At 39.9% G+C, this 27,223-nt stretch overlaps 1 protein-coding gene and 1 long non-coding RNA gene across 3 annotated transcripts in view; one reads left to right on the top strand and one right to left on the bottom strand.

Moving 5' to 3' along the window:
• LOC132821897 (uncharacterized) overlaps window positions 1–27,223 on the top strand; it is a 59,701-nt gene that overhangs the window by 23,299 nt on the left and 9,179 nt on the right. For both annotated transcript variants that reach the window (XR_009645367.1, XR_009645366.1), the window contains 2 exons: window positions 19,984–20,058; window positions 22,507–22,549. This is a non-coding gene — a long non-coding RNA (uncharacterized LOC132821897). The remainder of the gene's footprint in view (window positions 1–19,983; window positions 20,059–22,506; window positions 22,550–27,223) is intronic.
• Window positions 16,602–27,223, bottom strand: part of LOC132821896 (transient receptor potential cation channel subfamily V member 6-like) — a 54,111-nt gene continuing 43,489 nt past the window's right edge. Inside the window, exons 12-16 of the mRNA XM_060834824.1 lie at window positions 24,138–24,303; window positions 22,653–22,719; window positions 21,900–22,168; window positions 18,285–18,394; window positions 16,602–18,190 (exon numbers count right to left, since the gene is read on the bottom strand). Of these exons, the coding sequence (XP_060690807.1) occupies window positions 18,034–18,190; window positions 18,285–18,394; window positions 21,900–22,168; window positions 22,653–22,719; window positions 24,138–24,303 (769 nt within the window). The 3' untranslated portion in view covers window positions 16,602–18,033. The remainder of the gene's footprint in view (window positions 18,191–18,284; window positions 18,395–21,899; window positions 22,169–22,652; window positions 22,720–24,137; window positions 24,304–27,223) is intronic.

Genomic DNA, 27,223 nt, shown 5'->3' with positions numbered 1-27,223 from the left:
CATCATGGTGAATGGTGAAATTTGAATTTAATAAAAATCAGGAAGAAAAACACTAGACTATTCTCAGTTTCCATTAAAAACCCATCTGATTCTCTAAAGTCCTTTAGAGAAGGAAATCTGTCATCTTTGACAGATCTCTAGTTGTGATTTCAGAACCACAGCATTTTGGTGGACTTTAAATTGCCTTCTCAAATGTCTCAGCAAGCCATATATTTTCATCAAAGCCTCTGACCCATTACCAAGGCAACTAGGGATGGACAATAAATGTCGACCTTGCCAGCAACACCCACACCCCCAAAACAATTTTTTTAAAAATCCTGTTTTTTGTAAGCATTCATGTCCTTATTTCTCATAACGAAGATTTCACTCATGAGTTCTTTTCAGGCTTTTCAAAACCTGGATTCTATTTTTAAAGATAGGCTAATACTATGAGTCTCAGACCATAGCTGCAGTTGGAGTCCCATTTGATCAATTCCTGTTTACATTACTTGGTGTCCATCTGACTTGGTGTCCGATTGTTCTCATTAATGTATTCTCTGCATTAGTGGGTACACTTGCACAGAGATCTCACCAATTTTAGTGACTAGAATGAGTGTTTGTTTGATGCCATGCTAAATTGTATTTTGTGAATATTTCTGAGCTATATCTATGTCAGTTGTACAGTTGGGAGCAGGAATCACCACTGCTATCGGACTTAAAAATTCCCAATGTATACATGTCTTTGTCACAAAGTAAAGACAGAAGATTGGATTTCTTTGGACTTTTTGATTCAGCAACTCTGGAAATCTAATGGAAATCCTGTTCACACATGTAAGAACATTGTTCCACTAAATTGTGTACATTTCTGTTGGAGCAATGGGGGAAAAAAATCAATCCAAGAAAATTCAGGACCACGGTTTTGATGAAATTTTAAAGATATCAATGAGCACTTATGTAAAAGGCAGCATGTTTCAGATTTGGCGTGGAACATTGAGATTTTTATTGAACCAAGTGGTGAGGATGAGTGATAAAATTATAATTTTATTTCTTTCTCATGGGTAAAGATAGGGGGAGAGGTGGTGTTGTTAATAGAGCTCTATGAATCTGATCTTACAGGTTTTACCCTTACTGTTACAACATGATGGCGCAAGTCATAGAAACACCAGTGATGCTCATCTGTTACCAAGCCCAGGGCTATGCTCTCCTTTTCCTTGAACACACTTTAAGATTATACTGACACATCAGATCATATGGGATTTGGTAACCCTGATTCTTTATTCCAGATTCAAGCATATCAGTTCCTTAATAACATATTTATAAAGTTGACTGAGATTTGAACTATTTTGCTCCACAGCCTTTCTTGCCAATTTAACAACCTTTTTTTTTAAGATTCCGTACAGTGTGGAAACAGACTATTTGGCCCAACAAGTCCACACTGGCCCTCCAAAGAGGAACCCACCCACACCCATTTTCCTCTGACTACGCACCTCACACTATGGACAATTTAGCATGGCCAATTCACCTGGCCAGCACATCTTTGGATTGTGGGAGGAAACCAGACCACCCAGAGGAAGCCCACACAAACTCAGGGAGAACATGCAAACTCCACACTGACAGTTGCCTGAGGCTAGAATTGAACCTAGGTTGCTGGTGCTGTGCGGTTGCAGTACTAACCACTGAACCACTGTACCAAACCTTCTGGCAGTAATACTTTTCGTTGCCTAAATAAACGCATCCAAGAAAGAAACATAACATTAATTCTTGGTTTATTTTAAAATTAAGTATATTGTAACTGATGCACACGACTTATGGAGTAGACTGCCACCTAGCACAATGAATGGGACTTAATTTGGATCTGTCAAAAAGACTTGGAAGATACCTGTATCAACAAAATAAGGGCTTGGTAGCAGTAAAGAGGGAGTTGAAACTGACTTCAGCAGGTCTTGCATAGAGCAAATACAAACAACAAAGTGACCTTGAGATACTTTTGATTTTTGCTATTAGATCCTGACTGCCTGGCTCATAGGGATCTCAACGATTTATTCACGAGCATCTGCACAAGGTGCTTTTTCAAGATTACAACATTTAAATTAGATAGAGCCTTCAGAAACAGGTTCCATTGACTATCCTGGGCTTGTAGGAACAACCCCAGATCTTCCAATAGGGAAATCTTTGAAAATACTAGTGCAATGATGGACTTGCACCCTTTTCCCCTGAATTTTGGAACAGGGCAATAAACATCTTTTATACACTAATTTGTGTAAAATTGGCCATAAAATCTATTGTTTCTCTAGCATAATTAATTTTAAGAAACCTTACATATATTTCAACTAACTTGCAAAGTAAGAAATCTTGAAAAAGATAAAATAAAATTCAGAGCCCCAAACAATTTTTTAAAAAAGTATTTGATGTTATCTCATCACTGAAAAGTCGACAGCAAATATACCTGCCACAGAATATTTAAGTAAAATTAAAGAGATGAAGGTAAGTCAGACAGTTTATTCTTTACAGAAAGCAATACAAAGCAGTTAACAGAAGGCAGGAACTCAAGTGACTTCACCTGCAGAAATATCTGTCTGGTCTAATTTTCACTGTCAACAGATGGTGCTGTAAATACTGCAGTGTTTTATTCTCCTGACTTTCTATTATGACACAAATATAGGAGTTGTGCAGTATTTGCCATAACTGTTCTGTTGAAGCATTTATTTCTGTCCAAAATGATTGTGTTAATGATCAAAATCAAGTATGAATTCTGCTCTGAATTTAATTAACACATGCATTAAATTGAATACTGTCAGGGAATTTACAAACAGGTACTAAATGCAGGATTCAAAAAAGGCTCTGGGATTAAGAAGATTATTTAGCATCAAATGCAATAAAGGCTAATTATTTTTGTAGTTGGGAAGGCATATTGGGATTTTGTTATGATAGGAGAAAGGCTACTAATGTTAGCTATTACAATCAAAACATTGATAAGTGACACAACAGTTGAATGCTAAAACCACGTGCATGCGAGGAGTTTCATATGTAATATTACATGGACCAGTGGTAAGTGGGCCATGAGTTCTGCTCACCTGATATGATAAGTATGAGACCATGCTATTTTGGTACTAAATGAATTTACCTGGAATTAGTCAGGTGCTGATAGTTTGTTAATTGATTGGAAGAATGGAAAACCCTAACCTGATGGGTGTTACATAAAGATGTTCTTTAGCATCTTAAAGGGGAAGTGGGTCTTTCACTGGTGGACTATAAACTACCATGTTCTGGAGCAGGAGGCTGAGTGACCTCAACCAGTTGCAGTGGTGGTGTGAAAGACCAAAGTCAGTAGTAGGAAAGAGATATTTTCCCTTCCTATGGGAAATGAGTTGACAGACAAATTTCCTGCATTGTTAGTTGACATGAAGCAATGTTTGTTTTCAAACAGATGCAGTTCAATTCAGCTGATTGTCCTAAAAACCTGCTTCACTATATCCTTAGGGGAGGAGAACTGCCATCCTTATCTGGTCTGACCTACATATGACTCCAGACCCACAGCAATGGGTTGACTTTTAACTGGAGTCTAAACAAATGGGGTGATAAATAAATGCTGTCTTTACCAGAGATACTCACATCACATGAATAAATAGAAAAAAATAATTTCCTGAGAGTGGAAGGACTGAGAGATTTTGGACATGATTGTTGACAGAGGTAGCAGGGATTCTTAAGCTGAGGTGCTCTTGCATGAATAATTAATGCAAGCCTCAAGATGGAGACAAGCACTGGAACCCTCCCACTTTGTTGTCATAATCTTTAGCTTCATAACATTTCTTTCATCATGTATAAAGTAGAGATCTCCAGCTGGCAGCAAATTGGTCATATCAGACAATCTTCGCAGGTTTTATTGCAAGGACCTCTGTAGCCTGTGCAGGAATTAGATTGATTGCTTGAGGATTCCAGTGGTTTGATCTAACAGGGTTCCATTTAAAATATAGATCTGATTATAATGCAGTTAAGACACCAGACATAGAAAACTGAGAAAAGTCATGAGTCACGTGCAAGAGATGTTTCTTGTTCTAAAGCAGATAACATCCCGCCATCAGTACTGCACCAAAGAATGTGGTCATGTGGAGAATTGAGAGCAGTCAAACACCACTGGATCTGGATGATAATTTCAATCTCTGCAAATCTCAGATATTTATGTTGCTGCATCCCAATATTCATGGAAAAGATTATGAAAGTGTTTTAGCAATTATATTACCTTTTCAAGATGTTTTCTCATATGAAGTGAATAGATAAGGGTATATTTCATGACCTTGCACTCCCAGCATTAACATTGCAGACTGAAAATCAATGCATTTCAAAGTATTCAAACATTAAACATTTTAGAATAGAATAGTAATTTATTGTCACATGTATTTTTATAAAAAAACGTATGCTGCACCAGAGGTCAGATCAGTTTTCCTTTGTGTGAATCCAAGGAAAGCGATGGGACCAGATAGAGTACCAGGCGTGCACTCAGACCATGTGCAGATCAACTGCAAGGTCTTCTCAGACATTTTCAACCTCTCCCTGCAGCAGGTCACTGTCCCTGCCTGTTTCAAGAGGCCAATATCATCCCTGTGCCTAAGAATGCTCATGCAGTATGTCTCAATGACTACCACCCAGTAGCCCTAACTTCGGTGGTCATCAAGTGATTTGAAAGGCTGGTCATGGCATTAATCAACTCCAGCCTCCCACTACTCTTGACCCACTCTAATTTGCCTATCGGACCAACAGATCCAAGTCAGATGCCATATCACTTGCCTTTCACTCCTCCCTAGAACATCTTGACACCAAGAATAGCTACATAAGAATCCTACTCATTGACTACAGCTCAGCCGCCAATACTATTATTCCCTCAAGACTGATTACTAAACTTTGTGATCTTGGACTAAGCCCCACTCTCTGCAACTGAATCTTCAGTTTCCTGACCCACAGGTCACAACCAGTGAAGACTGGGGACAATATTTCATCTTCACTAACACTCAATGCTGGAGCCCCCCAGGAGAGCATACTCAGCCCCTTACTGTATTCACTATATATCCATGACTGCGTCACCAAATACTAGACTAATGCCATTTACAAGTTTGCTGATGACACCACCGTAGTCGTTTGAATCTCAGATGGTGACAAAGCAGACTATAGATGGGAGGTGGAAGACCTGGAAAAATGGTGCACTGAGAACAACTGAGCTGTCAATGCCAGCAAAACCAAAAAACTCATTATTGACTTTCAGCGGGATGTTACTCATGCCCCCCTGCACATTAACAGAGCAGAGGTGGAACGAGTGGAGAGTGTCAAACTCCTGGGAGTGGTCATCCACAACAAGCTTTCTTGAACTCTTCATGTGAATGCACTGGTTACAAAGGCCCAACAACATATTTTCTTCCTCAGGCAGATGAGGAAATTTGGCATGATGGTGAATACCCTTGCCAATATCTATAGGTATGCCATTGAGAGCATTCTGTCTGGATGTATCAATACCTGGTATGGCAACTGTACCATTCAAGATCAGAAACGGTTACAGAGAGTGGTGAACTCGGCCCGGACAATCACAAAGGCCAACCTCCCATCTATAAAATCCATCTACCAGGCCTACTGTCAAGGAAAGACTGCCAGCATTCTCAAAGTTCCATTCCACCCTGGCAACATTTTTCTACAACCCTTGACCAACGGGAGAAGGTACAGAAGCCTGAGCACATGGACCAGCCGGTGTCGTAGCAGTTTCTGTCCGACTGTTGTTAGAATACTGAATGGACTCTCAAACTATTAACATTTGCCTGTACCTGTGTTTTTAGTTTTCCTGCTGTTTACCTATAATTTACTATCTGTGCTACTTAACTCTGCGATCTGCCTGTATTGCTTGCAAGACAAAGCTTTTCACTGTGCCACGGTACAGGTGACAATAAATTCAATTCAATTCAATTCAGTGAAAAGTTTTAATAGTCACCATACCATGAGACCTAAATTAATAACAGAAGTCATAAGTAAGGAAGAAAAAGTAGAAGTTCACAACAGCTCAATTAACAATTCCACACCAGGACTAGTTCTCCATGCTGGGCCATTGGAAAACCCATAAGTCACCTCCGAAATAAGCATGAGACCTTCATACCAAGACGACACCTTCATGCTGGGGTTTCCAGAATACCCGGAAGCCGCTGAAGAAGACCTCCAGGCCAAGACCACCACACCAGGAGAGTGTCCCTCCTGGATGAGACTGTCAGACCGGGAGCTGCCCCATCATGCGGTAGGTCTATACCTCCATTCAGGTAAAAACAAGGAGTGCAGATGCTGGAAACCAGAGCCTAGATTAGAGTGGTGCTGGAAAAGCACAGCATTCGAGGAGCAGGAAAATCGACGTTTTGGGCAAAAGCCCTTCATCAGGAATAGAGACAGAGTGCCTGCAGGGTGGAGAGCTAAATGAAGTGGGGGAGGGGGGGGGGGGGATGGGGAGAAAGTAGCATAGAGTACAATAGGTGAATGATGGTGGGGTTGGAGGTGATAGGTCGAGAGGAGCTATCTTCCACCACCCTCCTCTCTGTCGATTTTCCTGTTCCTCAGATGCTGCCCGACCTGCTATCCTTTTCCAGCACCATTCTAATCTAGACTGTACCTCCGTTCAGGCTCATTTAAAGTTACCTCTTTGCTGGGCCTGGACCAGGAGAAGACAACTTTTGCCGAGTTCATTAAAAGAACGTAAGGTACCTTAACAAATTGAAATGTTTTTTACAAAACATAGAATGGGGGGAGAAAAGGAAAGCGGACAGAGGAGACAAGCCCCAGGCACCTTGAAGAGAAGCCCACCTGTTGCGATATTATTCCATCGCCATCTTGAAACAAAAATCAAACATGATGTTAAAGAGAACAATCAATCACAGCATTTCTAATTGTGTGGTATGTTTTCTTAATGTAACATTTCAGAAGTTGCATTGTGTATGCTTATGGATGAATTTTACTTTCATTTGAGTTTCATTGTATTTATTCTTTTGTTGCTTCTGGCTATGTGTTCTTCTGTTTTAGTTTTGCGACTTAATTAAAGGCACCTTTGACAGCAGCATTTCACTGGAGTATTAGCTCAGATCAGATAGCTAAGTTTAAGGAGTGAGCCTTGAGCTCAGTATCTGGAGTTAAAAATGCTGCCTCTGAGTCATGCTGACAGATTTAGCCAATCATATAATCATAAAATGTTCTGTAATCACATAAAAATGACAAATACACAATGAGAACACTGCTATGTAATTACACTCGATGACAAATGACTAGTTCTTTAATGGCTCCCTCAAATGCACATGCTCAAGCACCTAGAAGGACAAGGGCAGTAAACAGGAATACTATGGTCTTCAAGTTCCCCTTCATTGTTAATGGGCAAAAATCCTGTAATGCTCTCTTTAAGACTGTACCTATACCATGGATTGCTGAGATTCAAACAGACTACCACCTGTTCAAGGACAATTGGAGACAGGCAACAAATCTGACCTTACCAGGTATGTTCACACCGCATGAATGAATTTTAGCAATTTCTAGAATGATTATTGAGCATAAAATTGTACACTATGAACAGCCTAGCTCTCAATGCCGGCAAAACCAAGGAACTCATTATTGACTTTCGGTGGGATATTACTCATACCCCCCTACACATTAACAGCACAGAAATGGAATGAGTGGAGACTGTCAAGCTCCTGGGAGTGTCATCCACAACAAGCTTTCTTGGACTCCTCATGTGGATACACTGATTACAAAGGCCCAACAACATCTCTTCTTCCTCAGGCAGCTGAGGAAATTTGGCATGACAGCAGATACTCTTGCCAACATTTATACATGTGCCATTGAGAGCATTTTGTCTGGATGTATCACTACCCGGTACAGCAACTGTACCATTCAAGATCGGAGATGGTTACAGAGAGTGGTGAACTTGGCCTGGTCAATCACAAAGGCCAACCTCCCATCTATAGAATCCATCTACCAGGCCTGCTGTCAAGGAAAGGCCACCAGCATTCTCCAAGATCCATTCCACCCTGGCAATGTTTTTCTGCAGCCTCTACCATCAGGGAGAAGGTACAGAAGCCTGAACACATGGACCAGCCAGTTTCAAAACAGTTTCGACCCTACTGTTCTTAGAATACTGAATGGACTCACAAACTCTTAACATTTGCCTGTACCTGTGTTTTTGACAAAATAGCACTTTGCATGAAATTGCATGAAACTCATACCAGCAAATGGTAAATAAATCTACCACACAGCTGCAGTAATCAGTTTAATATCTTTTACTCTTATATTACAATTTCTAACTTATTTAGAACATAGGCCTAGTATTTTTTACTAACATTTGCTAATTTAAAAGCCGAAAGAAACGACATCTCTTGATTATGCAAGCAAACTGGACAGATACCCTTAATCCTATCAGAAGCAATAGCCAGCACTTAGCACATGTTTTAACCCATTTCCTGTTTCCCAGGACAGAAGCCCTTCAAACCCTTGTGTACTATGCATAAAAATGAGATTTTAATATATGTAAGAATTGTGTATAAAGGGGCTTTTGTAAGAACTGTATTTCGGAATTCCATTGTCGCCTCGAAGTTGAGCTGTGATTGATGAAAAAAAGAGACTGTTTTCACCACTTGCTGATTTTGGACGTTATTTGAATGCAACCCTACACCTAGATCTCCCAATAGTCTAAGTGACAGTGTCTTTTGCTGCTTAACTTGTATCGGATTGCTATCATGCAACATCATGTTTAAGACAGGATACTCTTGTTAGAATTTTTAGTTGTTTATATCTGTTAATTTTATATATGTCTGCTACATCAAATCAGAAAAGGGAATAGTAGCAACAGTCTTATTCCATTGCATGTTGGCAGTGTAAGGTATCTCATGCTTATACAGCATGGTGACAGGGATTGGAAATTGACTTAGCTGCAAAGAACAGATTCTATTGAAACCAGAAAAAATTCGAATTGGACCTTTAAGAACGACTTGGACAGACAGTCAGTTGTACAAGATACTGAACAAATCAAAATACCCGAAACAGTCAAACTGTGACAAGATTCTACAGGGGAGAGTCTGCACTGACATTAGAAGAAAGCACTTCCAATGCAGTAAGAGAAGAACAGCAGGAAGTATGAGCTAGAAGCTATGTTGAGCTAGTACACTAATCACATCTGGTAGTTACAGACTGCATCCTGTACTATGAAATGTAGGAGCACTCCCTGTTAGAGGTCGGCAACAGAGAGTGAATACAGCAATGGTTGCAAAGTGAAAACTGTAATAAATTAAAAGACACAGTTACAGGTTGCAAAAGTAAGAAATAGAAAATGAGTACTTAACAGCTCAAAATGAACATTGCTGTCACAATGAGTAAAGCATGGCCACAGTAAGGAATATCAAGGGCCATAGAAGTAATTTAATCCAAGATTACAGTATTGGGAATATTGTAAAGCCAGAATTAAAGCAATAACGGGCAATTTATAAATCTAATCAAACAGAATCTACCATAGAATATAATGAGACTATCGAGGCTGCAGAGTAGGAGATCTATTACTGAGGCTGTAGTTAAGATGGGAAGGAACTGGGAAACATGCAATGAAGCTAGTAAAACAAAGAGGTGATCTTGATTAAATTTCAAAATCACTCAACACCAGGTTATAGTTCAACAGGTTTATTTGGAAGCACTAGCTTTCGGAGCAACGCTCCTTCGTCAGGTAGGTGTGGAACAGGACCTTAAGACACAGAATTTATAACAAAAGATTACAGTGTCATGCAACTGAAATGATATGTTGACCAATCTAAACCTAGATGGCTGTTAACTCTTTCATCATTTAGAATGGCTTGTAGATTTCGGTTCATTAGTATGCAAATCCTAGAACTTTTTTAAAATCACTTTTCTGAGATAACTTAAGGCTCTACAACAAAAGGTGACATGTCTGCTCAGACAATGTATTAAACGTGTGAGGTTAGAGTCTGCCTGTATTCCGATCTTGAGTCAGACTGGTTTTATTTCCAAAGTGGAATTTATAAAATATTACATGAATTGATTGTTTTCATTGACTGCCTGCAGGTTGGGCACATTTTGAGCAAAATAGAATGTATCTGCAGATATAATTCTGCAAATGCAAATTTACCCCACAGACGTATATGCGTGTGCATGAGAGAGAGAGAGAGAGAGAGAGTGCATGTGCGTGTGATTGCTGATGAGTGTGTGTGAGAGTGTAATGGAATATAAGCCTGTGAGAGAGTGTGTGCTTGAGTGTATGAGAGAGACCATGTGTATGAGAGAGGGTCTGCATGAGTGCATGAGTATTTAAAAGTATGTGTGAATGTGAGGGAGAAGGAGAGAGAGAGAGAGAGAATGGGCCACCTGTAGTGTGACATGAACCCAAGGTCATGGTTGAGGCCATTACCTTGGGTTCCAAGTGTGGCTATCAGCCTCTGCTTGGCCACTCTGCATTGTTGCCTATCCTGAAGTCCATTTTGGAGGATGGTCACCTGACGATCTGCGGCCGTATGTCCCTGACCACTGAAATATTCCCCCACTGGGAGGGAACATCCCTGTCTGGCAATTGCTGCTTGGTGTCCATTCATCCATTGTCATAGTGTCTGTTTGGTCTCACCAATCTACCATGCTTCAGGGCATCCTTGCCTGCAGCGTATGAGATAGACAATGTTGGCCGAGTTATGTGAGTACCTGCTGCGTACGTGGTGGGTGGTGTACCCACATGTAATGGTGGTATCCATGTTGACACTCTGACATGTTTACAGTGGTTGGCGTGACAGGGTTGTACGGTATTGTGGTCAATGCTGTCCTGAAGGCTGGACAGTTTGCTGCGAACAATCATCTGTTTAAGATTTGGCAGTTATTTAAAGGAGGAAAGTGGAGGTGTAGGGAAGAAGTTGGTGAGGTGCTCATCATCGTCGATAAAGTGTTGCAGGCTGTGAAGAATATGGTGTAATTTCTCTGCTCATAGGAATACTGGACAGTGAAGGGTACCCTATCGGTTGCATCCCATGACTGTCTCCTGAGGAGATCATTATGGTTTCTTATGTGGCATGTCAGAACTGGCAATCGATGTGTTGAGCATCGCATCCTGTTCTTATGAGGGCATCCTTGAGCACCTTCAGGTGTCTGTCACATTCCTCCTCATCTGAACAGATCCTGTGTCTGTGAAGGGCTCGTCCGTAGGGGATGGCTGTTTTAATATGTTAAGGGTGGAAACTAGAGAAGTGCAGCGTTGTGAGATTATCCATGGGTTTGCAATTGAGTAAGGTACTGAGGTGCCTGTCCTTGATGGAAATGCGTGTGTCCAAGAATAAGACAGATACTAAAGAGTAGTCCATGGTAAGTCTGATGGTGGGATGAAACTTGTTGATATCACTGTGCAGTTATTTCAGTGACTTCTTGCCATGAGCCCAGAAGAAGAAAATGTCATCAACATATCTGATGTATAGTGCTGGTTGGAGGTCCTGTGGAGCAAAGAAATCTTGTTCAAACTTATGCGTGAAAATGTTGGCACATTGGGGTGCAAATTTGGTCCCCATAACTGTTCCGTATGTCTGGATTAGGAACTGGTTGTCAAAGTGAAGATATTGTGGTCAAGGATGAAGCTGATGAGTTGCAGGATGGTGCTCGGAAATTGGCAGTTGTTGGTGTTGAGTATTGAGGCTGTTGCAGCAATGCCATCTTCATGGGGAACGCTGGTGAAGAGTGCCAACGCGTTCATTGTCTCCGGTTCGACTAGTCTATTGGGTGCTGAGTTTCTGTAAGACATCTGTGGTGTTGCAACAGAAGCTGGGGATTCCCCTGTACACTGGGTTTCAAGATGCCCTCAACATAGCCAGAGAGGTTCTTAAACAGGGTCCCATTGCCTGATATGGTAGGACATCCAGGTGTGTTGGCTGAGTGTATTTTCAGAAGGCAGTAGAAGTCCCATACATGAGAAGTATGTGGGATGAGGCTGCGTAGGGAACTCTGAAGGACTGGATCCAAAGTCCTGATCAATGTGTTTAGTTCATGGGTGTGCTCTTTGGTTGAATCAGCTAGTAGTTGTCTGTAGTGTTCCTAGTTGTTCAGTTGTCGGTACACTTCCTTGCAGTAGTCCATTCTGTTCTGAATGACGATGGCTCCTCCTTTATCTGCTGGTTTGATGACAATGTTGCGATTGGTTTTGAGAACACGGATGGCATTATGTTGTGATCGGGTGATGTTTTGCTCTACCTTGTGGGTGCAGCTGATGAATCTGACATTTGCACATTTCCTGGTTGCTTGAGTATACATGTTAAGCCCAGGACAGCAGCCCTCCGGAGGGGTCCAAGTTGACTCCTTCTTTGGTGGCTCCATTATGGAACCCTCTGATGTCTGTTTCAGTTCATCGGTTGGTTCATTGGGATCACTGCTGACTTCCTGGAAGAATTCCAGGAGTCTCATTCATCTAATGAATTCCTCTGTGCCTGCCAGAAGACCAGTAGGGTCCATTTTGGTGGTGGGGCAGAAATTAAACCCTCAGCTGAGAACTTCACTCTCTTCCAGTTGAAGGGTGTGGTCCGATAAGTTGATAATCGATTTCCCCATGGCAATAACACTTTCAACTGTGGTGCCAGGGAAGGCTTGGCTACTGTTAGTAGTAATGCCAAGTTTCTCCAGTTACTTGTTCTTGGTGTGCATGTACATGGTGTGGTTCCGTCGCCTTGTCTGCTTGGCAAGGCAGCAAACTGCCCAGCCTTCAGGACAACATCGTCTTCAACACTGTACAACCCTGTCAGGGCAATCACTGACATGTCAAAGTGTCGACACCGGTAACACCATTACACGTGGGGACACCATCCACCATGTACGCGGCACGTACTCATGTGACTCGGCCAACGTTGTCTATCTCATATGCTGCAGGCAAGGATGTCCTGAGGCATGGTGCATTGGCGAGACAAAGCAGAGGCTATAGCAACAGATGAATAGACGCCACGCAACAATCGCCAGACAGGGATGTTCCTTCCCAGTTGGTGAACACTCGGTCAGGGACATTTGGCCTTGGATCTTCGGGTGGCCGTCCTCCAAGGTGGACGTCCTCCAAGGTGGACTTCAGGATACACAACAATGCAGAGTCGTTAAGCTGACGCTGATAGCCAAGTTTAGCTCTCATGAGGATGGCCTCAACCAGGGCTTTGGGCTCATGTTGTACTACCGGTAACCCCACTACACTATGCACTCGCTCATGCACATACTCTTACATACTCACACACTCATGCAGACCCTCTCTCATAGGCACATATACCCCCCACACTCTCACTCACACACATTCCCTCTCATAGGCTTTTAACTCTGTCACATTCACAAGCACACTTTACCACGCATCAAACACTCAACCACATGCTAACGCTCACTCTCTCATGCATGCACACACACACGCACGCATATAAGTCTATGGGGTGAATTTGCATTTGCAGAAGTATATTTGCTGATGTATTCTATTTTGCTCAAAAAGTGCACAATGTAAACAGCCAATCCATGTAATATTTTATGAGTTCCACTTTGGAAACAGAACCAGTCTGACTCAAGATTGGGATACAGACAGACTCTAACCTCACACTGTTAATGTATTGTCTGAGCTGTAGATTAGATTAGATTCCCTATAGATTAGATTCCCTATAGAAACAGGCCAATTGGTCCAACAAGTCCACACCAACTCTCTGAAGATCAACCCACCCAGACCCATTTCCCTACCCTATATTAACCCCTAGCTAATGCACCTAACACTATGGGCAATTTAGCATGGCCAATTCACCTAACCTGCACATCTGCAGATTGTGGGAAGAAACCAGAGCACTCAGAGGAAACCCATGCAGACATGGGGAGAAAGTGCGATACCACACAGACAGTGTGGGAGGTGGGGATCGAACCCGGGTCTCTGGCGCTGTGAGGCAGCAGTGCTATCCATGAGCTGTCACTTTTTTTTTAATCTAAAGTCTTAAGTTATCTCGAGAATGTGACTTGAAAGAAGTTCTGGGATTTACACATTAATGAACCAAAACCTGCAACCCATTGTAAAAGATGAAAGATTTAACAGCAATCGAGGTTTGTTCAATATATAATTTCACTTACATGACACTGTAATCTTTTGCTATAAATTCTTTGTCTTATGATCCTGCCCCACAATCACCTGATGAAGGAGCCATAATTTGGAGATGCCGGTATTGGACTGGGGTATACAAAATTAAAAATCACACAACGCCAGGTTATAGTCCAACAGGTTTAGTTGAAAGCCCACTAGCTTTCAGAGCATCGGTCCTTCATCAGGTGACAGTGGAGTCCACTATCACCTGATGAAGGAGCGATGCTCTGAAAGCTAGTGTGCTTTCAACTAAACCTGTTGGACTATAACCTGGCGTTGTGTGATTTTTAATTTTGTATACTCCAGTCCATTACCAGCACCTCCACATTTTTATTAAAATTGTAAAACAATGCATGTAATTAGGAGCACCATGGACAATGAGTTGTCCAAGGGAAGGTGTTAAGCAAATGGGATTCACCTTTAATGCCACAGGCAGAAAGGTTTATTTGGTAATGTTAGAGAAAGGGATGGGAATTATTCATTAGGCCATAGGAGGTGGGAAATCATCTATTTTTCTCTTGAACAATAATGAGAAACCTCTATTTATCTTCAGAAGGGTAACCACAGATTTGGCCACGAAAATACAAGAAAACCCTCCAATAAGCAATACAGTGAACAGCAAGCTATCCACTATAATCTATATGTCTATGTACATACTTGATATACTTGAGCCAGGGTAATAGGTTCGATATGGAACTATAACAGGATAGATATGGTCATTTGAAGTCAGTAGACTAGCAGCAATCATATATTGTTGATACAGTTGTTATGAGACTTGTACAAAAGAAATGCAGGAACCTCTTCTCATTGCAAATCGATCGTCCATCAATAACTGATTGGGATCATTAAACTCAATTGGGAACTTCTTGACTGCAATGACTTACAGACTGCAAGTATTCAAAAACAAATCCCATGGTCCTCGAGCCAAACAGAGCACATTCTGAAAAAATTGTGAAAACTCCAGATGACCTGAATATGTGATTTTTCAGATACTTGAGGGGGAGATGTGCTAGTGGTAAGTGTATTTACATACATGAATGTAGAAATATTTATAGTGGGAGTAAAACCTGGGAGGAGATGTTGCATAAAATAATGTTGAAGACTGCATTAAATGACACCCAGTCTGGTGATATTAGAAGGACTTGGGAGGGGAAAGGCAGAACAGCTTACGATCTCAAAGGCAGCGGTCCTACTATCCTAGGTGTCCCATATTTATCTACATTATTCTTTAGCTGCTATGCATTTTCCCACACACAACCTGACCAGATCACACTGAACCATCCCGTATCCTCCTCATAGCTCACCCAGCTTTATTTCATGTTCTTCAAGAAAGGAAGAAACCAACATTGCAATGGATTAAATGAAGTTAATAGACTTGTCTCTTTATCTCTGTTTTGTAATCTGGCTGAAATGATAGGATAAAAACACATCTGTTAACTGTAGAAATTCCACATAAAAGAAATTTGGTTCATCTCAATCCTACTTCTAGTGGATATTTATCACCACCTGATTTGATATTAATTGCCATCTAATTTGATATCATTCACAGAGAAACCACAGATAGTTCCTCCAGAAAATCAAAACTGATTTTTGATTGATAAAGTGTGATAAGATATATTTTTCTTGGGTTACCAAACAAGGAAAAATAAAAGAAATGTAACTTTGCACCAAACTTTGATGTGATTGGTCTGTGAACCTTTACAACAATGCAAAATTCTCAAAATGGAAAATATTCCAATATCTGGAAGATTGCATGGAACTCCAATATCCTTCCTATCGGAAAGATGTTGTGAAACTTGAAAGGGTTCAGAAAAGACATACAAGGATGTTGCCAGGGTTGGAGGATTTGAGCTGTAGGGAGAGGTTGAATAGGCTAAGGTTGTTTTCCCTGAGCATCGGAGGCTGAGGGGTGACCTCAAAGAAGTTTATAAAATCATGAGGGGCATGGATAAGATAAATAGACAAAGTCTTTTCCCTGGGGTCAAGGAGTCATAGAGGACATAGGTTTAGGGTGAGAGGGGAAAAATATAAAAGAGACCTAAAAGGCAACTTTTTCACGCAGAGGGTGGTACATGTGTGCCAGAGGAAGTGGTGAAGGCGAGTACAATCGCAACATTTAAAAGGCATCTGGATGAGTATATGAATAGGAAGGGTTTGGAGGGATATGGCCGGGTGCTGGCAGGTGGGACTGTACTGGGTTGGGATATCTGGTTGGCATGGACAAGTTGGACTGAAGAGTCTGTTTCCATGCTATACATCTCCATGACTCTACCTTTCACTTTGAGGTCACCCATCATAAATACAATCAGCATTTGAAATTTCTAGAAAATATATTTGACAGAGTAATATGCTACCAAATAGTATCCATTTAAAGGAAGTTTAGAATTGAAGGATTTAAATTAAAAACAGATCAATTTGTAAGATTATTTAATGTTAAACTTTATTCCATGATATAAGTATACTGATCCCCAAATTCTAAGAATACCAAATTTAACAGCACATTTTTTTCCCTAAACAAACATCTCTTACTTTATAACATTAATTTTTATAAAATACAGTCAAAACAAATATTTTGCTCTTAACAGTAAAAGATAACACAATTGTTGATTTTAGAAGGAGATGCAGTAATTACCACAGTTTATTTGAATGAGGCTACGGCATGGGCATCCGTTTGACAATGTAGAATATTGTCCAGATATATATATTAAAAAGAAACTAAACTGGGAGATACCACATTATCAGGCTCCTCCCAAGTGTAAAACTGTTAGATTCTCAGCCATTTCTCATCTCTCCTGTTTTAATGGCTGCCACTTTGCTACCTTCACTTTATACTGCCAACGCATTTTATACTTGCACCCACTTTACACTGTCACACAAAGTCAAAAATAGCCCTGAGTGGGTTTGTCTTGATTAGAGTCGGTAGCTAATTTTGATTTTACATTTACTTTTGAGAACTTAGAGGCAATTTGATCTTCTGGTTGTTCAACTATCACTAACAATATGCAGGACAAATATAAGGAAATTCTCTGTATACAAATCAAATATCCTTACTTTCATTTTTACTGAAACTCTAAGCAAAAACAAATAATTACTTAAATGGACTACAGCAAGGCTACAAATTAGTGCAATGACACATGGATCTTCATAACTCCTCACAAGCTTTAAACTGGGGGAAAGAAATCCTACTTAGATGTGAGCTGAACTTCTGTTTGTAGCGGCAATTGCATAGACAATCTATACTTTGAATCTATTTTTGAACAGTAGGCTAACGTCAAAAGTAGACTTCTGGCCCGAATAGCACCCCTCCACTACCCTCATCTGTGTGATTCCAAATGTACCTTCTGTGTTGTAACCTCCACACTTTTGTATTAACAGATACCTTTCCCTCCTTTTAGAAGATTTGTCTGGATTCAAATGAAGTCTTTGTGTTTCTCAGGGGTTCCACTAAAGTTAGGATGGGAGATTAGGTACATCGTTACTGAAATGTTGTCATTTGTGTTCAAAAATAATTTCTGATTGTTTAAATGGTTATTGGTTTGAAATAAACCTGCAACTACTCAATGGAATGTAGAACGTTCCCAAATAATTCATTACAATGTACTAAACCTGATATAAGAAAAAGCAATGAGCAGGTTATAATCTGAAATCTATTTTTTTATTGGATGATTTTATGAATGGTTTAGCTTCCAGCACCATTAATCCAATGTTTGAATCAAAGTCCCCTTTCGCTTATTTTAACAAAGGTATTTAAAGCAAATCAACTCTGTTAAGTGACTGAAAGAAGAATTTAAAATTAGCATGTCAAGTACTAGTCTAACCACACACAATAAAGTGTGATTTTTGTATGTTATCCTTTGAATAGTATTGCACAATAGAAATTACAAAACAGAGAAAAATATATTTTGGAGTTATGAATGGTGATCATTATGAAGTGTTCCTTAAAAAGAGGTAGACTCGGAAGACTCTCTCATGCTTATGATTTTTGCAAGATTTTTTCGAATTGCATCCCAACCTAGATGGTGTGAGTACTTCTGTGCGTTCAGTGCTGGAACTTGCACTTTTGTTCCTACTGTCTCAGTAAGAATTTCTTCAACCCTGTAATAAAATAGAAGTTAATATAAATAAGTGAAATTTGTATTTGAAATGAAACATGAATAATTAAAATCCTGAAATGTCATTTTCAGATTACCCAATATACCACTTGTCATCATCAAAGCCCAGAGACCTTCCTGGAACTCCTGAGCGGATTTTCAGAAATACTGGCACTCGTCGCTCTAGAAGCAGTATGGTGGCGGCAATCTGAAAAAGATGACTTGGCAATTTAATTTCTAATTCATGGGCTGCTACTATTATCATTTTAGGTTCTAATAGAAAGCAAATCTTAAACTAGAGAACGTGTCATAAATTTTGGTCCTCCTTCTCATATCCACACCCACACACACATCTTTCCTCAGTAGTCAATCATTTTAAAGGTAATATGATGCTACATTCATAACAGAAATAACTGAATCTGTCAAAATTCACTGTTGTCAAAATGTAATTTGCACAGCAACTGCTGCCATCCAAACATGCCAACTAAACAGTGGATTCAGGAAGTTTATAGCTGAATTATCCTACTCAGATAAGAGTTTCATTACAACAGCATTTTGTTGAAAGATATTGAGTAAAAAAAAAATTTAAAGCTGTAGTATTTACTCAGTCGATGCCAGCAAATGTACCAGATAACATCAGAGCTGTTGCATTCTGTTGTAAGTAACTTTTTAACACCTTCACTTTGGAAGGTCGAATTTGAATGCAGAATGCAGGGATAAAAGTAGTATTCTTGGCAGTGTGGAGGAACAGAGGGATTTTGGGGTCCACGTCCATAAATCCCTCAAAGTTGCGACCCAAGTTGTTAGGGTTGTCAAGAAGGCATATGGTGTGTTGGCTTCTATTAGCAGGGGGATTGAGTTTATGAACCATGAGATTATGCTGCAGCTATATAGAGCCCTGGTTAGACCACACTTGAAATGTTGTGTTCAGTTATGGCCGCCTCATTATAGGAAACACGTGGAAGCTTTAGAGAGGATGCAGATGTGATTTACCAGGTTGCTGCCTGGACTGGAGGACATGTGTTATGCAGGAAGGTTGAGGGAACTATGGCTTTTCTCACTGGAGTGTTGAAGGATGAGAGCTGACTTGATAGAGGTTTACAAGATGTTGAGAGGCGTAGATAGAGTGGATAGCCAGAGACCTTTTTCCCTGGTGGAAATGTCTGTCATGAGAGGGCATAATTTTAAGGTAATTGGAGGAAGGTTTAGGGGAAATGTCAGAGGTAGGTTCTCTACGCAGAGTAGTGGGTGCGTGGAACACACTGCCAACAGTGGTAATAGAGTCCAATACTTTAGGGACATTTAAGCGACTCTTGGATAGGCACATGGAAGATAACACAATGAAGGGTATGTAGGTTAGTCTGATCTTAGAGTAGGATAAAAGGCTGGCACAATATCGAGGGCCAAAGGGCCCATATTGTGCTGTACTGTTCTATGTTCACTAAATCTTAATATCTGCCAAACAACTTCTTTGATACTATAAGTTAAATTTTCAGAAGTATCAAAACTCATTATTTCTGATTTAGATTGCTGTTCAAGGTAAAAATGATTTTTAAAAACTTAAGTGTTCAAATAATTATTTACTCTTTTTGTTTGCTTTATTTCTTTCTTCACCTCTAATTCACTTCCTGGAGAAGAGATTATGTTGTATTCAATATTCTAACTTGCACTTTCTGATTTAGACTTTTTAACTTTGATTTTGACTAGGATTTGGGAAGCTAGGAGGGCATGCAGGGGTTTGGTCAACCTGCAATTTTGGGCTTCTGATTCCATAGCATGTTTTTGTTTTACTTGCAGGATTCTCATCAAGAAGTCAGCCTGAATGACAAATTGGCTCCAGTCAAGGAAGGAGAATTCAGGCTGTAGAATCAGGTAAATAGTTGGCAACTCCTACCAGGAGGAAGAGTGAATATCTGTATGGGAGGAGAGTAATTTTGTATAGTGCTGAGGGAAAATTTTCTGTCTCGTATTAGCCATACAAAATAAGCCATATGGGAGCTCACCTTCTTTATGAATTTGCGTCCAATTCCTTTCAGCTACTGTTTTGTTTCCTTTGAAGGCAGAGAAACCTGAGCAGCTAGGGTTGAAGCTATAAAATAGCTCAATCAGAGACTGCAAGTCTGTGTTACATCCTTAAAAAGCTAACCTGCCTCCAGGGAATTGGTCGCCCACTCATTATCCTGCCCCAGTTCAAACTGGAACCTGGCTGATTCAAGGCAGATTATGGTAAGACTTGAGACTTTTAGAATTTCAACGCCTCATCTGATCCTAACCATAGGTTTCAAGGTTAAATTTCATTCCAGCATGCCTTAATAAGGATTCTTCAATCTGATTTATTAAGGAAGGAAATAATTGCTTGTTTGGGTTCCGACTTCTCAGTGGAAGGCATCGTAACGGTTCTGCCTTTTGCACAACTGCAAGTCCCAGTGCTGCCAAAGTATGCAATGTCTGAGGATAAGTGCAAATGCGATGAAGAGCTTGTGCCTTTCATTTCCTGCTGGCTATAAAACCTACACCAATATATATCTACAGAGAGGTTAAAAAACACAGGAACACACCCATATATCATAAATTGAAGCAACTTGGTTAAAGTTTTCTGCATTCTTAGAATGGCAGTACAGCTTGTAAACAATAATAGTATGTATCCAGTGAACATTATTGCCTAAAATGGTTAAAACAGGATTTTAGACAGTTTCCCTTCACAAACACGATTAAGTAACTCAGCTGATTTTTCATACTAACAAGTATGAGTGGGGTCCATACTTCATATGCAGGCTGACATATTGTAACAATGGTTGAATGATGGCAAATTAGATGATTTACCAGGCCTTGGAACCATATGCTAAATCCAATTGTAGAACCTGCTTCCATTCTAGCTGTGATCATCTATATTGGTATACATTAATAATTAAACACACCAGCTTCCTGATTGCTGCAAATTAGCACTGCAACTTAGAGTGCATTGGAAGAGAATTGATTAAGACTATGCCACAATTTTGTCTGTTAGCTCAGCACTATTTACCAAGTAATTATGGTTATTTTATAACTGAGCACTGCACAATATTATTTATTTAGTTGGATAAGAATTAAATTGGTACTCGGGGCTTTTACAGTCCAGTGGTAGTGTCCCTACCGAAGAGGCCAGAGATCAAATCCCTCTTGCTCCAGAGATGGGCCATGACATTTCTGAACAGGTTAATTACAAATATTTAGGCATGGAGAACAAATGTGCTTTTTCAAAATATATAAATAATATTTTTTAAATTATAATTATAATTTTACCAAACTAGACTATTCCAGATATACTTATTTTCTCTGCAATATGGCAACCTATCTCATCTCTGTAGCTGGATAGTGGTAAATCAGGCATTGAATTTAGCAATTTCAATAGGCGTTAATTGCAGATGAGAAATTCTCTCATGGGAGAAGACTGAAAAAAACTTCTTTTAAGTTCTGACAGGACGTTCATCATACTGACTGAAATTTTATCAAAATTGTTTCATGACAATGTATGCTTTCTCAGATAAATTAAATATCATAGTACTGATATTTAACTTGGAGAATTCATCAATTAGTACCTGTAGAAAACTGATTCCAATACTACACTTTACATCCATCTCTGTATTATTAGAAATAGTCCAATGAATTTGATTACTTCCCACACAGCTGCTTCTCATAAACTTCATGAACTGGATTCATGAAACATAGCTTACCTGCACTTTCCAAAGTTCCTCTCTTTCATATGCAATTCTCCAATATGTGTCATCCATCATTGCGATCAACAAATTTAACAGCAGAAGATACACAAAAATCATGTATAGAACATATGCAACATATAGGATACTAGGAGTTGGCTTATCATATGGAACGGGAAGATCAATTAAGCCCATCATTAGCTCAACCGTGGTGTACATTGTCATTGGAAAATCACGGAAATATGGATAATTTCTCAAATCGAGAGTCTGAAACATGACATAGAAAGCTGGAGGATAAAGACAAAAGACATCATTATGTGAGATTTGTTTTCAATTGAAGTGTCAACAATGAATACTGCAGCGTAATAAATTTTAAAATGTTCTGTTAGATGAAAGAAAAGGGAAAAATTATACATAAAGTTGTGATCAAGCTGAGGCCTATTATGTTGTAAATCTGTTCATCGACAATGGAATATAACCAACTTCATATTATAGCATCCAATGGAACTCGAAACTATTCATAATGTTTTTCATTATAGAGAATATGATTGCATATTAACTAATTTCATACCCAGGAATTCAATCATTCCACACTGATATATCATGGTCATTCTTTATTCCCTAGGCCCCTTTTGAATGAAATCACGCTACAGAAGATTACTATGGGGGTAAGAAACCTCTTTTACTTACATCACATAGATGTTCGGTTTAAAGCTTCCTGTTTTACTTATTTTTACACCTTAATGTTATTTTGTTAAATGAAGCACATACCAGATGTAAATCCAGTGATGCAAATGAGTACCAGGCAGCACCATTGCATAAAATCACCAAAAATTATCTGTAAGGAAATAAAAATCCACAAATGTCATATTTAGGAAGTCACGCCAGTTTAAGTGTTTTTTATTTTTAAATCGTGACTAAGTAATGAAAACCCGAAACAGAATTTTGAAAAAGATGTACATTGGAACTTAGTTGACTTTTTACTTCAATTTTTCAAGGTAAATGAAATGTTGTCCAGGGTTTTGTTATACATTATTTCTTTCTCTTCTTGCTGTCTCTCACTCTACACACTTCACATAAAAGCCGTAAATATTTTCACCAACTGTTTAGTCAGTTCCGCAAAGATATTGAGAAAGTTTCCCACAATTGAAACTCTGCTGACAAATCTGATAACATGAACGCTTGGCTCATATCCTATTCCTTAGCTATAGTTACTCTGATGACATTATCCAAAAACCTTTGTGTCAGATTCCACACATGTGGCACCTAGCTCTGCGCCTCCATTCTTTATATTAATTACTTCACTGCTTCTTTGTACCTCTGATTTTCTGATGTCCACTTCTGTCTGGAACAGATGGCCTCTGTTTAAACACCGAGAACATGAAAGCCACCACCACAAACTCTGTTCACAGGCTATTACTTCCGTTCCCCTTCTGGCCATGGTCTCATGTTGAAGACATTGTTCACAAACTCAATATTCTATTTAATCCTGAGTTCAACTTTCAGCCTAATTCCTGATCATCTCAAAGTCTACTCATTTGCTCCTCTGAAACATTTGCCAATTTGTGGCTTTGCCATGCTGCTGAAATTTTCATCCACACCTTTGTCACTTCCAGTTCAACTGTTCCAATACATCCCTGTCTAATCTCCCATCTTCCATGCTCCAGAGACCTCAGTTCATCTAAAACTACATCCTAACTTTCGATAACTATCACTCACTCATTATAGCTGTATTTATTGATCTACTCTGAGGCATTGTTTTCTGTACTGAAGATGGTATATAATTGCAAGTTATTGTTATTTAAAATTTTTGGAAATTGTATTTACTGTTAAAGCTCCTCAAACTGTCAGTAGTAATTGAGAAAGCAAAAAATCATGCCATAACTCAATAGGATCATAGCAAGATATTCGAATTTGATAACAATATCTCTGGTGGGGGAGAGATCTAATTGAAAATGAGATGGGAGTGAAATATTCAGGGCGACCCATCAGTGGAAACAATGAAAATACAAGCTTTGACAAGCTTTGACAAAGGGTCAGTTAGACTCGAAACATCAGCTCTTTGCTCTCCTTACAGATGCTGCCCGACCTGCTGAGATTTTCCAGCATTTTCTCTTTTGGTTTTAGATTCCAGCATCTGCAGTAATTTGCTTTTATGAAAATACAACTTGTTGGTAACCAGGGACAATATAAATGTGTTCAACATGTGCTAAAATGTTTCCATCCTGGATAAATAATTTTAAATGGCTTTCCCACCTTTTGGATCATAATGGAAAACTGTCCAAGCATTTTAAAACCTCTTGCAAAATAGATGGTGTTGCACCAACCAATGATCAGAGCCAATGAAATTGGAACTGCTTCTTCAACATTACCGAGGATTCTCATGATAACTGCCACAGCAATCAAGAGGGAGTAACAAACCCTGGAAAAATGGGAAACTCATGATTTATAAAATTTGAACCTGACTGCAAGAGAGTAGTTTAATAGTTTTATATAATTATACATACAATGGTTTTGCACCATTTACTGTCAATAAATGTAATATTTAAGTCTGACTGTCTGCATTTGGCAAAAAATAAGGGCTATTCTTTGCTATGGTGACCTACACTGGAAAGATAAAGTACTCCCCTCACAGAATTCCATAAGAGAAGCTGGTCTTTTTTATTTAAACATAGTCATGTTTAGAAGTTGAAGATCTCCAAGATCCAAAACTACAGCTGAAATGTTGTCATCATGACGGGGATGGGAGGCAATATTTTACCCAATTTACAATTCCATCACTGCTTCAGAGTACCCACTCACCCAATTTTATTTCTGCTAAGAATGTGAGTTTATGATGGAGATGGTGCTGCCAGCTCTGAAGGTACTGACAACAGACTCTGAAGCAGCCAGAAGTGGGCTGAGATACTGAAACTTGGAAAGCTCTGTATGTGAAAGCCTACCACCTCTGATGCAACCATTCAATGGTGGGACTAATGAAATCCAGTGGACCCAGCACCGTGAAGTCAATTCTGACCCTTTTCATATGAACAGTGAACTTTTCTGTGATTTGTTTGTGATGGCCAGTTGATTTTCAACTGTGCTAAAGTCAATCCAGTGTGAATTAATTTGACATGAACTGCAAATTTCTTGCTGTCTGCTTCTGTTTTTCAGGAGACTACCGCACACCATACCGACTCAGTGCAGGCATTGTACACAAGTGTCTTTAGCAATTGTGACCATTGCTGTAGAGTAGGGTTTGTTCTCTACATGTGGCACTCAGTCATAAGATCTCTAAATCCTAGACACTTTGTGAAGGTGCAAAACAAATGTACAAATTGTCCTGACATACCAAGCTACCTGGCACTTCCCACCATTGCCTTGCTTCCAGGCACCTCTTGGTCTAACGGAATGCTTGGTCACAGGAGTAGGAGTGGGCCATTTGTAATTGCTGATCTCAATGTCAGTTTCCCATGCTATCCCCATATCACTTGGTGCCATTATTATCTAGAGACTGATTTGTTTCTGTCGATTATACATAATGACTAAACTTTCACAGTCCTTTGGGTAAAGAATTCAAAAGATTCACCACCATTTGAGTGAAGAAATTCTTCCTCACCTCTGTCTTCTCCTTATTTGACATTGTGTCCCTGGGCTCTAGCACAAGTGTATGAGTTCTTGCCTGGAGTGATTGGTTAAGCTGATTGGAACGCCACATATGGCAACACCAGGAATGCATGCATGAACAGTGTGAGATTCTGTACAAGTCGCACTCAGTAACCTGGACCAGTCTGCTCATAACAAAAGTACACAAAGAGCAACATCCCAAGCCAAGACTCTTGCAATGGTGGCACAATAGCTATAGAGGTTAGTAGCTGCTCCCTAGTAACTGATTCCTCTAGGCTGCCTGAAAACATACCCAGTGCTTGTGGTTGACAAGGATGACAAGATATTTGAGTAGCTTTCAGATTCCTCAACTTCCATGGCTTCAGTGGCCATTCTTTCAGAGCTGCATCTTTGGTATAGGTTGCAGTGGCCATCTTTGGCCCCGCAGAGATGGAGGGAACATAACCATTGACAGGACCCTATCCAGTAACCATGTTCCTCACATGATTTGTACAGCAAGAGAAGTAAACAATTTGCTCTTTCACTGAGGCAATGAGGGGAACATTTTGAAGAAGTGTATGCATTTACAATGGGGTCCTGTCATTGTGAACAGTTGACGTTCCTTGCAACTGTGATTTTTCAGAAATACGATAAATGTATGCACTATCACCTCTAATAGTTGATAGTACGTCTTCAGAAGCTAAATCATGCTTTTGCCAATTGAAGCAGTAGACAAGAGTCCATCTCTTCCTAATGGCAAGAACATGAAGAATAGTGGTGTGCTTGCAGTCTAACTAAAGGCTTAGACTTTGTACATGACCATGCATTTGTTGCAGTGTGAGCTTTTTGTGCTCTGTCAGTTGAATCACCACTTTATTAGGAGCCCTCTGGTGATAATGGCATGTGTTTGGATGTGGCACTTGGGCATGCCATCAGCCAGTCCTTCAGCATCTGTTTCTGATTCTCACCCTTTATTTTGGCTCCCTCTTCTTCCTCTTTGTCATCCTCCATCCTCCATAACCCCTCCTTGCCTGCCTCATGTAGGTACGTCCCATCTCATCCCTGTAACATATTATACAGGATATCCCCGACAACCAACTGTTTGGAGAATCCGGCTTCTGAATATTACAGGGCAATACAGAGTATTGCACTAAAAGTGTATCTTCAATATCCCAATTCCCTGTTCAGTGATGACCCACATCTGAAAGTAGCTCATATTATAAAGCTATTGGGTCAGTAGGGGCTATCAGAGGTGAGGAGCTGCCCCCTTAGATGATAAACATTATCACTACATAGCCAGCATGTACCTGGACAATGGAATGGAATAACTGAAGTGGATACAACTCTTGCAGACTAATTGCAACATGCTAACTGCTGGTGAATCGAGTGCACACATAGTGGAATATCGTCATATTGTCACACATGTGCTGAATGTTGGTAGAATGGAATGCTTCCTGATTTATTAATCTCTCCAACTGTAAGGAGTATCTGAATGGTCAGATGTGTGCAATTGATTGCTGTTTGCATCAGAGGGAATTTGTCTTTATTGGTCAGAGTATTGAGTACAGGAGTTGGGAGGTTATGTTGCGGCTATGCAAGACATTGGTTAGGCCACTGTTGGAATATTGCGTGCAATTCTGGTCTCCTCCCTATTGGAAAGATGTTGTGAAACTTGAAAGGGTTCAGAAAAGATTTACAAGGATGTTGCCAGGGCTGGAGGATTTGAGCTACAGGGAGAGGCTGAACAGACTGGGGCT

Source organism: Hemiscyllium ocellatum, chromosome 13, assembly GCF_020745735.1.
Source record: "Hemiscyllium ocellatum isolate sHemOce1 chromosome 13, sHemOce1.pat.X.cur, whole genome shotgun sequence".
In the NCBI taxonomy this organism is placed as follows: Eukaryota; Metazoa; Chordata; class Chondrichthyes; order Orectolobiformes; family Hemiscylliidae; genus Hemiscyllium; species Hemiscyllium ocellatum.
The sequence above is the reverse complement of the archived record's forward strand: the minus strand, read 5'-3'. Positions and strand labels throughout refer to the sequence as shown.